At 43.6% G+C, this 17,358-nt stretch overlaps 1 protein-coding gene across 1 annotated transcript in view; it reads left to right on the top strand.

The window, feature by feature from the left end:
- LOC128718531 (uncharacterized) overlaps positions 1-10,189 on the top strand; it is a 55,185-nt gene extending 44,996 nt beyond the window's left edge. The window contains exons 4-5 of the mRNA XM_053812154.1: positions 8,912-9,027; positions 9,122-10,189. Of these exons, the coding sequence (XP_053668129.1) occupies positions 8,912-9,027; positions 9,122-10,189 (1,184 nt within the window). The remainder of the gene's footprint in view (positions 1-8,911; positions 9,028-9,121) is intronic.
- The last annotated feature ends 7,169 nt before the right edge of the window (positions 10,190-17,358 follow it).

Here is a 17,358-nt window from a genome sequence, read left to right as displayed (position 1 = left end):
CGTGCAATTCGCGGCAGTTGGCCCCCCGGTAGTACCAACCTCCAATCGCCACCCGATGGGCCCGATGGTGGGTTTTGTGTTACAACGGCCCATTCACCCGTTCCGTTGCGAGCGCCGATAAATCTTTCACTTAGCACACATTACACCTCATCCCATCTAATTGTACGATATCGGATTGCAGCTGCAGGCGGCGAAGACGATCGATTACAGGTCTCCCTCTCAAACGGTTGTTTTATTTCGTGTTGCCGGTGTGTGTGTGTGTGCGATTTTTTTTTAGTTTGTTGCACTGTTTCACCCTTCCACTGTGAGCACCCTCCAAACCACCCCGCTTCGAGTCCTTCGATACAGTGGCAAAATCGCCGTTCTCGACAACTTTCCTTTCGAAGGTGAACGGATTTTTGCGTGCGCTTGCATTTGCTCGAATTACCAAAGCCCCATGGGCCCGCACGGGGCAAGTGTGCCGGAGTTGGGAGTTCGGGAAAATCGGACAGCCGGGAATGTCTTGTTGCGGGTTTTCGGTGTCCGTTCTCTCCCTCGTAAGCCCTCGGGATGGGACGCGATGAGGGCTGGCGGCTCAGTGGCTAACATGCAACCAGGTGAAACTGCTTGCCTACCACGGACGATACAATCCCCATGTGCGTTCGCATTAGCTTTCCTCACACATCTAGCGTAGAAGAAGAAGAAAAGCTCACACATGGGAAGAAAAAGGTGAAGAAAGTAAAAACTGCATTGCATTCCATTTTTTTTTTTGTACTCACCTTATGCTGTTATGTTTAGCTTAGTCCCTTTTTACATGGGCTTGGGGGTTTTTTTCAGAGATTTATTGGCGAAAACTGTGTTACCGATGCAAGAACATTACTCGCATAACACTTCCTAACACGCATATATCATTCGGCAACAGGGACCGAACAGAGGACACGGGACGCGAAGGGCAGTGAAGCCAATAAATGTTATTATGAAACATTATTTAAATCGGCTCTAGCAGTCTGCGCGTTTGTGTGTGGCTAGAGCTTTCATTATTGGTCATGAATAATTTGTTTCCCCCCCCTCATCTTCCATCCTTACGCGACGGGATTAAAACTGTTGCACATCGTGAAAATGTGGTGGTAGGTTGAAAAATTGCCCAATTTAAAGTAAATTTGTTTCGGTTTTGCACCGCATCCCGTATGTGCACAGTGGCTGAGCCGCAAATGGGATGGTAATTGAAATGGGCGTGAACACAGTGAAACATATGGAGAATTTTTTTGTGGAAAACAGCTGAAAAATGCGAATGGAACTTTTATGCTGTTTTGTGGCTCTTTAAGGGAGTTATTGATATGTGTTTATAAATCGCTTTCCTCGAAACTAAAGTGGTCGGGATTTTTTTTAAGGGATACAAATCAATATACCCACTAACAATGAAATTAAGCAGCAAGCAGTAAACTGATCTACATACGGAAATACAAATTGTTCATTATTACAACAAAACATTCTCATAATGCACTTTATGGACTGTAGCCGTCGGCCATTGTGTCATCATTAGACACTTTATTTCCGGGATTACATTTTTGTAATTTTAACTTTTGGTTAACTTTTGGTTTACAACGATTTTTAATGAGAAGCTACTACTACATGCTCGTTTTTTTTACAGTACTCCAAAGAATTTTTGGCTTTTTTTCGAAATATTTTTCACATACATTAGAATGAGTAAACTTTTGTGTAAGAGTACTGCATATCCAGGTTTTGAAACAGTTGTAAAAATCATGAAAATGATACTACTTTAAGCGTCGGCCATCACTTCACAGCTCTTTAAAACGCCTACAATTTCCGTCGGAACTTCAATGCTGTTTAGGAACGCAAATCGACTCGAAGGTGCGATAAATGAATTTGGCAAAGAAAATAATTAGTATGCAAACAATTTGTCATAATTAGATCACCCTGGTGGTTGGCTGAATGTGCCAACATTCCATCGTACATGAGTTTGTTGAGAAATGTTGCTTAAAAGCTTGTACACGATAACTATTATCGGCACAACATGAAGTCCTGTTGGGATAGTCGTCTTGATCGTACATGTTTCACAACCTCTCTAGCTGATATGTAGAAACAACTGAACCGCCTCCGAACTCGTTTCCCTTGTTCGGGTCACACGCTGCAAAGATGCTGCTACATCCGGTCAATTTAATCCGCCACAGCCGGGGAGCGGGCTAAGAAAGATTACTCACCAGGATTCTCCGTGTACGCGTCACCAGTGGGTTGCAATTAACCGGTCATCTCCAATTCGCGGAAAGATTAATGGCGCCAATCATTGCCCACCGCACTAAACGGTCGGCGCCTTATGGTGGCTAAGAAATGAGGTGACATTCTCTGCGGCGTGCCGCTTTGATCATTGAGTGAGTTCGGGTCAGCGCAGACGATCTTCGCAGACATTGGGTGTGCAATCGGCACCTACTTAGCAGCTACCGCATTCTGCGCATGGTGCTGGTGCCTGCATCAAAACATTATAGAGCGTAGAAGCGCTTCGAGCAGGCAAAAGAGATGAAATGAAGAATCGCTAGGGTGGAACGGAACCCGCGTCGAATTGATTCGATGGACCGGGTTCGGAACGAGTTCCGAACTAATTGCTGCCACTATCCATTACATTTTTCATGCCAACCCCCCAATGCCGGCCGGGAGCTTAGCGCGAGATTCCTGTAGACGCGGTCACCCTTTGCGCGGTTTCGCGATCGTGATCCATTCCGTTTTTTTTTTTTAGCCAAACGGAATCAAATGACTGGAAATTATAGCCGATGTATGGGATGCCGCAAAGGCGAGCCGCCAAAGGATGTGATCTAGTATTTTGTCACATTATTTCCACTCCATTCGCGGACGGGGGTTTTCTGCACCCGGTTCCAGCCACGCTGGGTTTGCTCACGGGGAAGGAAATGAATTAATCACACCGTAAACTAGTCAGCTCGCGATCATTTAGCGCACGGCGGTGAACGAGGAGGGAGGGTGCGAGGTGGACGTGAGCGGAATGGATGATGACCAGCATAATGAAGGATCACTGGCACGCTACCGCGTCACAGCGTGGGAGAACCGACGTAAAAGTAACGAAAAAAAGGGTTCCCAAATTCTGCAAAACAGCAAGCGCATGGTCCGTTATTTCTCACTTTCCATTTCGTTCGTTTCGGTTTCATCTCAATTTTCTCAACCCACCGGGCCACGGAGAGGAGATGGCGCACACCCTATGTGGTCCACATTTGTCGCCATAAATTTAATCGACCGGAGGTTTATTTTTGTGTGTGTGTGCCCTTCTTTGGTTGTTGGTTTGTTGCCGACGTCCATTGTTTTTGGGCTCTCTTGGGCTTTCTTTTGCTGCTCTGTTTCACCACTGCTGGGCGCATTGCTGATCGGGAGATGTATTAAATTTATAACCTAAAATGGCATATTTTGTGTGCTGATTATATCTCTACCTGCATTCGTATACCGTGGTAAATTTGGTGATTTATTTAGCAGGCGTTTGGTGCGTATGTTTTTTTTTTTGTTTAAATCGAGCCACCTCGGGGCATTGTGGTGACATTCGGGCTTAAGCCTTCATTCGAAGGGGTGTGTGCGCGTGCGCACACCCTTCCACTCCCAATGCAACCGATCGCGGCACTTATGTGTGTGTGTGTGTTGTTGGGGGCCCATGGTGTTGAAGGAGCTTATCTGCTTTGGTCCGATCATACCCGATCACACGGCACGGCGCACGTCTGTGGGAATATATTTTTTCGGTGCTGCTCCACGTGTTGCTTGTTGCGGTGTGCTCCGTGAAGGGGTGTTTTTCTTCTGCAGTCGAGTCACTAACAATCCTAACAATCGGACAATGAACACAAAAACCGATCACCAACCGGGCGCGGCAATCGTCGTACGATGCGGGAGATTTAACTGCAAGAAGGAAAAAAAGACTACAACAACGATGAATTAATAAATTATCGCGTAAAATATGGCGCTCGGGGTATTTGGGGGCGCATTTGTTGTGTCGCCTTGATCATCGTGCGGATGGTTTTGCTGTTGGTTGTTGTTGAACGTATGGTGAAAAGTGTATTTGGATATGCAACCACACAGCTGGATGTCTGCCGGTACGATCACTTGGATGTTACCGCACTGAGGCAGACCCGGCGATTGAGATTATCCTGCAGCGAGAAAAAATCTCACGGAGCGTACCATTCTTTCGATCTTTGGAGGTTTTTTTGGGAACATTTTCTTACACAATACTCGATCGGGTACAAAAGTGTACGCAAAATAATAATGAAAAAAAAAAATGAATAAATACAGGGGTTTTCGGTTGATTTTAACAAGTTCTTAAACCATTATCTTAGTGACTTTCTAAAGGGAGTTAGATGACATTTGAAAGGACCGACGGACGACTCGCACTGGACAAAAGTTTTCATAGAATTCTGGAAATGGTGTGCAAAATTTACATTTTAAGAAATTTAAATGAACATTATTACTGTTGTGGATATTGATTTTGTTTCAGTTCAAGATTCCTTCAGACTAAAGAATATGAATCTGAATCACAATCAACAGTTATAAACACACCGATTGGATGTAATGATAGTATTTCTTTTATGTTCCGGTCTTTTGACAACTTTTTGGAACAACCTCCGTTTTAACGTTAACACGGTATTTATGGAACGACTCCGCTGGATACCGTCTAAATTCTAAAAACTCGCTTCTAGTCTAAAGTTAAAAACTGTCAGGATATTTTTCACTTGCCACTAAGTTGTTAATTAAATTATGGATTGATCACACGGAATAGCAAATTACCTGATTATCCAATGCGACTCGGGAATATTAAAGTCGAACAGATGATATGAGTTGTTGGAAGCCGATAACGCTCCAAGAAACGGTTCATGTAAGGATCGATTTATTAAGACAGATCATGGAAAAGGAGGTTTGCGATAAAGCATGATCGGAAGTGGTAATGTCGCGATTCTGTAGAGTATCACCCAAGAAAACAACATCGAACGAGATAAAATGATGTGAACCTGCAAGGAACGACGAAGGAACATCTCAGTCAACTCCAGTCGTAACAATCATGGGGTATATGGCTTAAGTAAGAAAGCTTTCAGAAGGCATCCGTTGTACAATCGAGTATATATCGCCTGGTAATTCGATACCATATTTTATTACGCTGGAAGATTTTGCTGCTTCTGATGAAGTAAGTATCTTCAAGGATTTCCTTTAAAATGACTTAAATCAAGCTCTTTTTCAATTGATTTAGAAATCTGTTCATTTGTAAGTAAAATTTGTTTGTCTAAAAATAATGTCTAAATAATGTCTAAAAATGTCTAAAAATGTCCAGCTTGGCTATTATAACATTATTGGAATAGGAAGTCTATTGGAAAGTTATTATGTAAAGCCCCGGAATGTCACATACATGCAAAGACTTGTAGCACAATTGAGACCTTCGTCACATAACCTGAAAAACCCTGCAAATTAATCCTATGCTCTGCTGTGCTGTCAATCACAAGAAAATTCGGTGATTTTCACATCACATCTGGACAAGTCGCTTGGCCATCTTGCCGACAACACGCAAAAACGGCGGAGGGCGCCAAGATGCCATTAGAGGGTGCCACACAATAACACACCCTGCGTCGCCGGCAATAGAATGTGCGCCATTTAATTGCACTTTCCGGCTGCAGTCGCATGCAATCGATCTCGGTCGACCCGCATCGCGGCAAACCATGGCATGCGCGGTCGGGAGCAATTTCCTACCATTATTAATGCACAAACTGGCACGGGTCGCCAGACCGGACACGGACGGGGGGGGGGGGGGGGGGGGGGGGGGGGGGGGGGGGGGGGGGTCCCTTTTTGCCTATTTGCCTTTAGTTTTTCCCGCACTCGACCATTTGTGGTCGCACCGCGTTGCGTCGAGATGGAGGAGGGGAGCTAATGATACGCATTTGTGTTTGGTCACTGTTGATAAATGTCTTTCCGTGGCGCTTTTGCGTGATTTTACGCTAATGATCTTGTTGTTGTTTTCCGTCCGCTTACGAATGTGATTAATAGCGGATCAAATATGCGCCCGTTTTGTTTTGTTCTGCTGCCCACTTTACACATGTTCCGGGGGCTAAAGGCACGGTTTAAAAACGGTTTATAACAATTTAACTCGCCAACACTGCGGGAATGGTGTAATTAACACCTTTTCCCATCAACTATCCCGCGTCGTCGTAAAGATATATCTGCGAATTACATTTTTACAACCGATCGGTATCACAACGCTTTGCTCGTTTCCGTATCTTATCGCACATCATACGTGCTTTACGACGTAGCAAAACAAAAGAAGGGACGAAACAATCTCATCCTTTCGCGTTCGGCAGATAAAAATAAACATACGGCAGACGCACCGAAAGCAATAGCGCTATCATAGATTTGTTATCTGAAGTACCACAAACTGCTGGCTGCCCGGCGGTGTGTGACTGGTGTATAAATTAACCTATATATCCTTCACCCGGGACTCCGTTCGCCAAACTCATTGGAAATCGCTTAAACACCAACAGCGCCACCATAACTATCGATGTGCTCCCATTGATGGGCCGATTTTTTGCTGTTCTGTTTGCTGCCCTTTCATGCACTTGGTTCGTTCCTAAGCCGTGCGTGAAGTGAACGAAGGGAACTGGCTGGGGAAGGGAGGAGTTTCTTCTCTCCATTAACTGCAAATCGATTTGTGGACATCAATTTCCAGCCAAATAGCCTCATGAACACATACACATACCGACGGGGTACCCCTGTTTCGTGTACCTGTTGCCTGTTCCTCGTCCATCGTCCAACGTAATCGCAATCGAACCGTGCCCGGGATCGGTTCACGCGGGTTCTCGCACCGGCGGTTCGGAATCGCCCGGCGTGATCTTTCTTTGGCCCCTCCTCTATCACGCCTTCCCCAAACATTCCCCTCCACACAACGCTTGCTTTTTTAAGTGATGTCGATTAGCTGCAATTAAAGTGGCTCCTTGCTGTCCGACTTTGGCCGGGCTCGACCGCGCAACCGCGAAATCGAACCGGCACCATGTCGTGTGGTTCTCGGTCCGATGGAATGGGGGAATTACCTGAATTATTACACCCCTCCCCTCCCCACCACCCTTCCTCTTTCGCCCCGTTCTGCACACTGGCAGCACCATTCCGCACCGCATCCACTTCGTACGGGGTGCGTACGACACAGCTGAAGGATTGTCGCATTGCGTAAACAATTGCGCAAACGAAAAGCCGCGGGGGAAGTGGTGAGCGAGCGAGATGTGTGAGCGCCGAGACGCAAACCACACCTCGCCGAGAAGTGTGCGCCTGGTGCCGGTGCCGAGCGGTTGCAATTCCGCGTCAAGATGCCGCGACGGAGTAGTGCGGGCATTCGAAGGGAAAATCAAAGCGTTAGATAATTTCTGTGTTTGTTGCGGCGATCGTTTTGTTTTTTTTTTTTTTTTTTTTTGTACGGCTGCTGCTGCTTTTGTTTCGTTTATCGCTGTTCTGTTGTTACGGCGTGCCGAGGTAATTCACCTGCGTTGGATCAAGGATCTCGTCGCGGGCGGCCGGTGGCTGACCGTTTACACTCCCGCGGTTTACTACGAAATGTGCATGAGACAATGTTTAATGAAGTGGTGGTGAGATTCCGGACGGTTAGGAGCATTATCTCACCGCACATCCGGTGCTAATTGAATTCCGAAGTGGCGGTACATTAATTGTGACGGCAGTGTGAGAAAACATTGCGTTCCAGTATCGGGGAGGGGTGATATTTCTATCCGCTTCGATAAGGTTATTGAGCACTTAAAATTGGTTTTACTTTTTTAAATCAGGGTTCGCTTTCCTTTAAAACGTTAACCAACGTCATTCTAACTTCATGCTAAATATAATGATTGATGATTTTGATAACAGATGGCGCTACTTGTTTACCACTCTACTGACGCTGTCATAAAGACACTTCAACTTTATTTACCTTTCTTTTTATGTAATATTTGTCTTTTCGTAGATGTTTTTGAGAATTCTTTAAGCCTCAAAATTGGCCATCATTGAAACAATATATAAATTCTTGCTAGGGAGGTTTAACTGTATCACTTGAACGTGAAAAAGGATTTTTTAAAGTCACCGGATTTGAGTGGAAGTTTTTGGTGATCATGATTAATTAAGTGAATAAATGTATCAGGAATTATGAATTGGGTAAAAATGACCTCGAGCACCATTAAAGCTTTGAGGATGTAGACTTACAAGGCAAAGCTCGAAGGAAGATCCTTCACACGATCACTAGGAACAATAAAAAACATTTGTAGTTACTAACTTAGCTATGTCGCATCGATACATTCAGATCTTAAATGTCAAAAGAAGTTTAACATTAATTCTTCAGGTAATGAAGGTCAAATATATGTGGGGTTACTACATCCAACTGGCGATGCAAAGTGAATTCCTCGCGATAACACAAAACATTGGGTAATGGATGTTGTCCATGTCTCGTGATCGTGACGTACATGGCCAAGAAATTCAGGCTGTGTATTTGGTGGGATCCACTGGGTGTATTATATTGTGAGCTACTAAAACTGGTCTTAAAGCTAGTTGACCAAGCCCATTGAAGAATTACTCGGTACTCAATAATTCAAGCATTACTCAGAATCTCAAGCATTCAAGATATTCAGGTATTTTGATATTACCTTAAGCGATTTTAAGGCAAATGTGACCATTAAGTGCTCGATCGCAGGTATGACAAACCGATATCGCCTCATAAAAATTTGCCAGTACAGCTTGTCTTAGTACTTCGGCAATTTTCAAGGAAACAGAATATAAGCAGTAACTTGTGACAGTTAAATATTTGAATCAGTCCTGGGTAGTTTCGGACTTGAACAAACTGACAGAAAACCTTTAGCTACTTTATTTGGATATGAAATTCGATTTATTAACTTATTCGTTGTTCTTTACCTTTCATTTGCAGAGATTTTCAGCCTCAATGCCACGAGAACACGCGACAATCGGGCTGCCGTAACGATATACTCCAAAGAGACAGACTCGTACATCTGCTTCGACAAAAACTGGCGCACCAAGACCATGGTGAGTAAGGATGGAATGTAAATGTAGCTCACTAGGGGTGGTAAATTACAAATTCCGGGTTTTTTTTTTCTTTTATTGCTCTCTCTGTGGACAGCGTGGAAAAGCCAATATGTCCAAACGACGGTGCATGTTTTTCGAAAACATCGACGCGTCGGGCGCCATCCGCTATCGTTCGGTGGTCAACCAGAACCGCTCCTTAGGCTTCCAGCGGAACGGTAAGCCGATCGGAGGTATGCGGGCCGGTGCGAAGATGGGCCCGGGCGGCGGTGGCCGGAAAAAGCCGATCGACGAGAAGTGTTACACCTTCAACCCAACGAGCGCACACGGGCCGAATGAGGTGCAACCGCAACATCAGCCAAACCATCCGCAGAGGCACGAAGCGAAAGCGACACGTCCGCACCAGCAGCAGTCTAATCAGCAGCCACGCCAGCGTCACCATCGGCAGCAGGAGGCGCGCAAGGATGGGTCGGCGGGCGAATCGAACGGTGGCAACTCGCTGCTAACGTCGAGCTATTTGGCCAGTGCACCGAGCGACCAGCGACAGACGCCCCAGTCGCCCAATCGACACCGGCACAAACACGGTACCGCTAACGGCCGACATAGCAGCAAGGTGCAGCTCAACCCAGGTCCAGCACCAGCCGGACACCCGAATCTCGAGAGCGGCTACACCGGAGCGACCTCGCTTCCCGTCGCCGCCACCCTATCCTCCCTGGCGTACGGTAGCGGCGCGAATGCGAATGGCGATCTGGGTGGCGGCGGTCGCATCGTTGGATCCGCCTACGGTAAAGGTACCCACCGCCGCAGCCACCTTAACTCTTACACACCACCCCTCGTCGGGGACCCATCTCTGCCGCTGCCCGCCACCTCACTGTCTGCCATCGTTACGAAGCTGCCGCCAAAGTCAACCGCACACACCGGGCCACATCCCGGTGCGCGTCCCGGACTCATCGGTTTGCTCGATGCCGGTGCGTACCGGAAGGATCGCCGCCAAACCGCGGCCGGCGGTGGAACACCGGCTTCGGAGTCCGCGAATGGTGGTCGCGTTAATAGCGGCAAAAGGAAGTCGGCGAACAGCAGCAATGGTACCGGTGCGGGCAGCGGGCGAAATGCTTCCACTAAAGTAAGCACCATGCCGGGACGAGACAAACGGGCGTCGGGTTGACGACGTGTCCGGTTGTTGAGACGCACCAGGCCACTCCACCATCCACCATCGTGTGTTTTTTTTTTTATTTCACAATGCAGTAGTTCACGGTCGGTATTAATGGTTTATCTTATGCGTGAATTTGTGCTGTAATTTGCTGAAGATGGAAACAGATGAAACAAAATGGCTAGCGTACGAATTAATTTCGTCTACCCTCCCCACGAAAGAGAATGCAGATGTAGCAGGAAGTTAGAGGGGCAGAAGGAACAGTCAAACGTGTGAGTGTTTTGGGGGAGGTGTTTGTGTAAAACGAATGAGCGAGCAGCGAGGTTAGCTTATTACTATCTTATTATATTATTAATATTATTATTATGATTATTAATATTATTATTATTATTACTATTACGTCAAGGTATGCTAAGGTATGATAATATATACATATATACATATACACCATGCATGTAATATTATAGTTGTGACGTTCCGGGTTAAGCCTTCCTCTTTAGTGTGTATGAGTGTGTGTAAATGTATCATTTATTAGGACCCCCAAACCGGGTAGGGGCTTTTTCTTGTGTTTGTTTAAGCAGTGAGGTGTACTTTTTATTTTATAAAGAAACAGCATTGACGAAGGACATTGTGCGGTAAATGCATGGTATAAACGCAAGCGGTGGAGTATATAAGCATCAAAACGTAACACACGCCACCCAATAGCAATAGACAAAACAGCAAACATAACAGGGCGCGCAAACACAACCAAACCCAAAGGAAAATGGATAAAACATGGCCACACAACAGCAGCGAAACGGACATGGCAAAAAAAAAATGCTTGAGGGCAGTAGTTAGAGAACGTTTTGTAATTGAACGCAACGTGGTGGCTCAACGTTACGAATGGCACATATGCCCAAAATTAAGGATTATAGAAAGGTTGAATCGATTATTTAGTCTGTTTTCTTTCAACGTTTCATTTCGGTTTTTAACTGTCATAAACAGTCGAAACAGTGTATTCTTTCAATTCCCGAACGCTTTCCTTGTTTTGTGCCGGTAAAGCCTCTCTCATTATCCGTGTTTCTGTTTTTGTTAAGTGCCATTTTTACGATAAAACAATTTTTCAAATCTTCGTTCTTGCAAACGTTTTCGGTTTTTTTGTTTTGGATCCTCTAAACTGCATTTTTTTAAACTATTTTCCACCATTTCCAACTAAACCGTTCAAGTCGAATTTCTGCCACTTGCAAATGCGTACAATAACAATTGCGTCGAGAGGCTTCGCGTGCGGGTTTTTTTTCTCTTAGTTTCCCTAGTAATACATTGTGCCATTGGGAGCAGGAGATAAACAAAATTAGAAAAAAACGATAAAGGGAAAAACAAAACTGCATTTGGAATTGTGTTTCGTTTTTGTGTGCCATCTACAGTGACAATAGAATGTGTGGAAGGAACAAAATAAATAAGCAAAACGAGCAGTTATTGCGGTAGAAGAAATAGAAAACAAAGCGTAGCGAATGGAACAAGCGAAGAGTGTAGTACCAAAATTAGCAACCAGTTTCCGTGCGGCAAACATTACTAGAAAGGTGTTAGCAGTAGTGAGTAGTGCCGATGCTACCAATGCAGAAGCGCGCGCGCCAACCGATTGACTAATAAGCGAACGACAAAACAATACAAAGCAAAAACAAAACACGCAAGAATGATAAGGAGTTCATGAAAATAACAAAAAAATTGTGCCTTTTCTTGGTCCTTTCCACGAGCCTTTCAAAATAAGCAGCAGCAGCAGCAGCAGCATGTTTGCCAATTTCAAGCAAAACGTCTAAACAAACATACACTCAACAATCATGATAATAATAATGAAAAAAAAAAAGTACAGATACGCTAGGTATAGGGGGAGGCCGCTCATTTGTGAACCAATAGAATGCCATTCGGCGGCACATTAAGATGGACGCTTCATTTGCAAATTTGTACAACTTGATCCTCTCCGCCAACCGATCCTCAGACAGTGCCCCAAAAAAATTCCCGCTTTGCCACTCTAGCAGAAGGTAACAGGAGGTGTAGGTATTACCACGCACACACACACACACATAGGAGCAGGAAAAACTCGCGCAAAACCATTGGAAAACCCCGCGAATGTTTGGTGCCGTGGTGTAACCGTCTGTGTTAGTTCACTGCGCACGTATTTAGGGCTAGGCTAGGGTTCCGGGGGGTTGTAATCCCTGACGATGTCTAAACAATAGTATCAGTATTACCATCTAACCACCATATTACACCATACAAATTACATAGAGACAGCGAGTGGGGAAACTTTAGCAAAAAAAAAAAAACCGTGTAACATGTCCATGCCGACAACAATAATTTTTGCAAGTGATATATGTATTAGTGTAGAGACAGGAAACAATAAGCACAACCCGGACTAAAAACCGAAGCAGCAGCTACTTCTTTGCGCATTGTTTTGTTCCCTCTCCTCCCCCATCCCTTTCCTCCCCCTTTCCGCCATGATTTCTACGGCACATAATTGCTAAGCAGTGTTGGGTGGCATGAGCGAACGAGCTGCCTCAAACGCTCCGCTCATTTTACTGTGTGCGCTCGTGTGCGGAAAGTGAGAGGTAGCTCCTTAAAGAGCGACATTTTGCTATGAACGAGCGATTTGTGCGATGTACAGTCAGGAGCGAAATTTCGCTCCACGAAGTGCACTGTGTGCAGGAGCGAATTGTGCAATAACGTAGTTGGAGTAAATGGCGAGGTGCGACCTTCGCACAGAGCTTTTATTTTTTGCAATAGTCTATCGGAATCCTTTCAAAGTTAATGATGTCTACTGATGTGCATTCTAAATCTAACTTCTATTCTAAATTCACTAAATTACGTACACTTTACTCACTTCTTACTGAATTGGAGTCTTTCCTCGTGTTATGACCCATCTTTACAGCATAGCTCTTCCAAACACGTAGCACAAACGCTTTGTATGGAGCGAAATTTCGCCCTTTAGTGCATATCGCCCCGCCGTCCTATTACGCCGAGAGCCCGGAGCTCGCTGCGGAGAGCTACCTCGAATCGGTGTGCGAGAGCAGCTTGCTGCGCTCTGTTAAAAGAGCTACCGTGACTCAAAACACTAATCCCGCGTACCGTGCGTTTTTCCCTGTGCGAGTTGTTGCCATTTCGAATATTTGCGTGTGAGTGCCTCTAGTTCTCAGCGGGTGTTTTTAGTATTTGTTAGTGAGTGCCGCAGTGAAACCGTAATAGACAGTGTTTAGAGATGTATCGTAGCAATCAAAGTAGGAGCAATCGATGTAGGAGCCAATGGAAGAAGGAATGGTAAAGGGAAGAAGAAAACTCAAGAAACACACACACCTTTAATCTAGAAGTGTGTATGTGTGTCACACTACTAACTAGTGCGTTTTGACTGCAGTTCGTGGTGCAAGGCATGCGTTACCACTACCAGCAAACCTGAAAACACACCGTGTGCAATTTTTTGTTTTTGGAGGAGGGGGAAAGGTTGCTTTTTGGGCATTGGTTAGAGATTTGTACCCACACACTAATACTAGCAGCGAGTGAGCAGCACGTAGTAGCTGATGCGTTTTCTTATTTGTCGAGAATATGAACCTCCAGTATTTAATGGTCAAGATAGTGTAAGGGTTGTTTTTTTGTGTTTGTGTTTTCTTTTCGCTAATCCGATTCAATGTGTAGAAGAATGCGAGCAAATAGGGAAGAAAAGAAGGCGAAGCGATGAAGAAAAAAAAATATGATAAACGATTCTCAAAGAGAAGGAATCAAACCCATTGAGGAAGAAAATGCGAAGGAAAAGTAATAGTGAAGTCAATGTTGTAAAACAAAACCCGAAACAGAACAGCAGCAGTAAGTTGAAGGACGAAAGCAAAGGTGACAAACATTGTTTTGCTAATGCCAGTTAGGAAGAAAAAGTAATAACAAAGTAAAGAAAGCAAAAAAAGACACACATACACACACATACACACACATGCACACTCAATGAAACCAAAAAGGACATCTTTCAATCGACCGGATGCGGCTACCGTGTGACACACTAGTTGTGTGTATTGGAAAGATTACTCTCTGTCTTAATTGGCAATTGAACAAACAATTAAATTATGCGTTAAAAATAGAACAAGATGCATAAAAAAAACATACAAATATCTTTACCACACCACTATACACCGTAATACACCTACCTACTCATGATACCCACCCACCCCAGAAGGAGGAGAGAAGTAAAGCATAACGCACACCAGCGCCAAATGTTTTCACGTGCGTGCATTATTTGCAAAAATCAAATTAAAAGTAACACAACAAAAAAAAACAAGCAAATTTAAAGTTATTATAAAACAGATCCAACCACTATATTAGAAAACCAAGCGAGCGTGTAAACATTTAAACTATTTGAAAAGGCGCGAAAGTAAATGAAGAAAAACAATCTCATATGAAATGGTAAAATGGCAGCTACTCTTAGCTACCGCACACCACACCACAAACACAAGCACACACCCACACACACATATATAGCAAAGAAGAAAAGCCACAACAACAAAAAAACTCTCGTTTAATACCGATACTTACTAAACGCGCATGTTCAAGAATCTCGAAATTAATGTAGCCTTCCGAAACATTAGCAAAAAACGCGCCATTAAGAACACAGAATAGATTACAAAACAAAAGAAAAAAAAAACAAAATCAAACAATAGCAAACAAAATGGCTAAAAAGAGAAGATATAAGTCCGATCAACACAGGCACACAGCAGAAAATGGAAAAACCTCCCCACAAACACAAGTAGGCGAACAACAAGATGAAAAAGGGAAAGCAAAACATGAGAGTGAAGAAGAGAGAAGTGAAAAAAAAACGCTTACGCTATGAATTAAAGAGAAACAATAAAACGCCAACGTTAATGAACATTCCAATTATAACCACCGAGCATTTCCGATTTCCAAATCAAAACACGAAAAGAACCAAACACATCAAGCGACACAATTGGGTTCAATTTCTTTGTTTCGTTCTGTGTTGTTGTTGTTGTTGAAGGGGGTTCGTGTTGGGGGGAGGGGAGTGGGACAGAAAAAGGGGATGAATTGATTTGCATTTGTTGCCGAAACTTATCAATCGTGGAGGAAGTTTTCTTATTGGTGGAGTGTCCCTTTAAGGATTTTTTTTTGTTTTATTGTGATCTTTCACTTTTTTTACAAAATTACTCGCAATTGTTCAGAATTCAGTTTATATTCATCTTCAACTCTGAACTAGGCTATATAAAATTCTTCATTATAAAATTTCCCAATGATTCCACCTTTTTTACACGCTTCATCTTCATTTACCAAAAACCCTCTTTAAACAACATTATTTCAACAATCTTTTCTGTTGCAATTTTTTTTCTTTTGAGCACGTTAGTAGAAAAAAAATCTGTTGTTTTAAAACTCTGGCTACAGTCTGCCGTGGATAAGGCCCGAAGATGGTCCCCCAATAATGTGGGCGGACATTAAGGACATAAGGCAATACTCGATAAAAAAAGAAACATTTTTTTTACCATTTACCATCATTTCGCACAACAACAAAACACACAAACAACCCGATAGAACACATAACTAGGGCTACAAACATTATGAAGGGATAGCGATAATAATAAAAAGAAGAACAAACAATTAACACAAACAAAACTCAACAAACAATGCGCTTGCAAACTATTCACTTGCTGGAAAGGAAAGAACAAAACTATGTAACAGGACGAGGAAACAACAGAAGGAGATAATCGAATACAACAATGCTTCCATTGCTTCGCACATCTTTGCTTTTTTGTCGTTACAAAACTTTAGTTATTCATCATTGCTCGCAAAAACAGAAGTTCTTTTGCCGCCCTTTCATAGACAGATCGCTGAACAAACCATTTGCTGCATATACCGAATCCCCATTCCGAATCGAACACTGAACCATACCGCCTGGAATGCGTTTATTTATTGCTGTAATTGCTGAGTCGTTTTTGCCGTCGGAAAACCCACTCTTATTTAAATAATAAACTATCTCTACCAGACAATAATCGTTCATTGTCAACAGCAACGGAATGTTTTGTTAAAGTTAAACCACTTTAAGGGGTCGCGTAATCGAAAGAAATTAATGTATAAGACAAACATATCAACCGTTGACGTACATAAAATGATGCTTTAAAAAAAACAATACAAAATTTTGGAAATTAGTAGCATCCCATTAATGCAATTTTAAACAGTCCGCATAATCAAGAGATAGCCGCATGTGCAGTGCACCATGCATCGACAAAAAACGTCTCCCGCGGGAGATAAGAAAGTTTAGTAAAAAAAAAAAACCGCATCGTGCCATTGATGCCACCGCTGTTAATTGTCCTTTTTTTTTTTGGCACTGGCAATTACGTTTGGCTTCAGCTTACTGATTGTATGCGGGGTGTTGTTATGCTTGGTGCTATGTCAACTCAACTCCACCGACCGGGTGAATGATCGAACAATGTGCCATTTCATCTGTTCATTGATGGATGCAGCAATCACTGCAGCTGCAATGCAGTGCAGTGTATTGTGTATCAGTAAAAGAGGAAAAAGTAGCAAGAAGTACTTTACTGCTACTACTTTAATAGCTAGAAGAATATTACTTTGTCGTCGGGATTAATGTTGCGTTCCGTGGAGGAAGTCGTAATCTGTAGTTCGCTTTAGAACATCGACACAATGGATGAAGGATTTCAACGAGTGGAAAGAGAGGAAAGAATTGAACAACGTGCGGTCAAGTGGGGCCTGTTCTTGAAAAGTAATGTATCTAAAGCATCGGTTGTTTAATTCTTTTTTTTTTAAATATCTGTTAACAAGAAAAAATCACCATTTGCATCGGAACTGTTCGGCGAAATGATAACGTACAAAAACCACACAGCTAATTTACTATTGCACTGCTTTGCACCAATCGAACCGGTCATAGTTTATTGCTTTTATTGTACAGAATAGAACCCATCTGGTGCACCCTTCCCCGGGGTCTGACCTCACCTTGCCTTAACTCACTGGTTTTTGCAACCGTCACCGTGATTGTGCAGCACATATTTGCGTAGTTAACCCTTGTGCACACTCGGGCTGTACTAAAACACGATCAGAAGAAAGATCCTCCGCTACCATTAACGATGTGCGCAACTACCCGTTTTATGTTTCTACATTTGTTCCTCGCGTGTATGCTTTACCGTACGAACATTTTATGATCGTTCCGCCAC

Source organism: Anopheles marshallii, chromosome 2 (genome assembly GCF_943734725.1).
Source record: "Anopheles marshallii chromosome 2, idAnoMarsDA_429_01, whole genome shotgun sequence".
Classification (NCBI taxonomy): Eukaryota; Metazoa; Arthropoda; class Insecta; order Diptera; family Culicidae; genus Anopheles; species Anopheles marshallii.
Note: the sequence above shows the minus strand (reverse complement) of the source record. Positions and strands in the feature narration are given on the sequence as shown.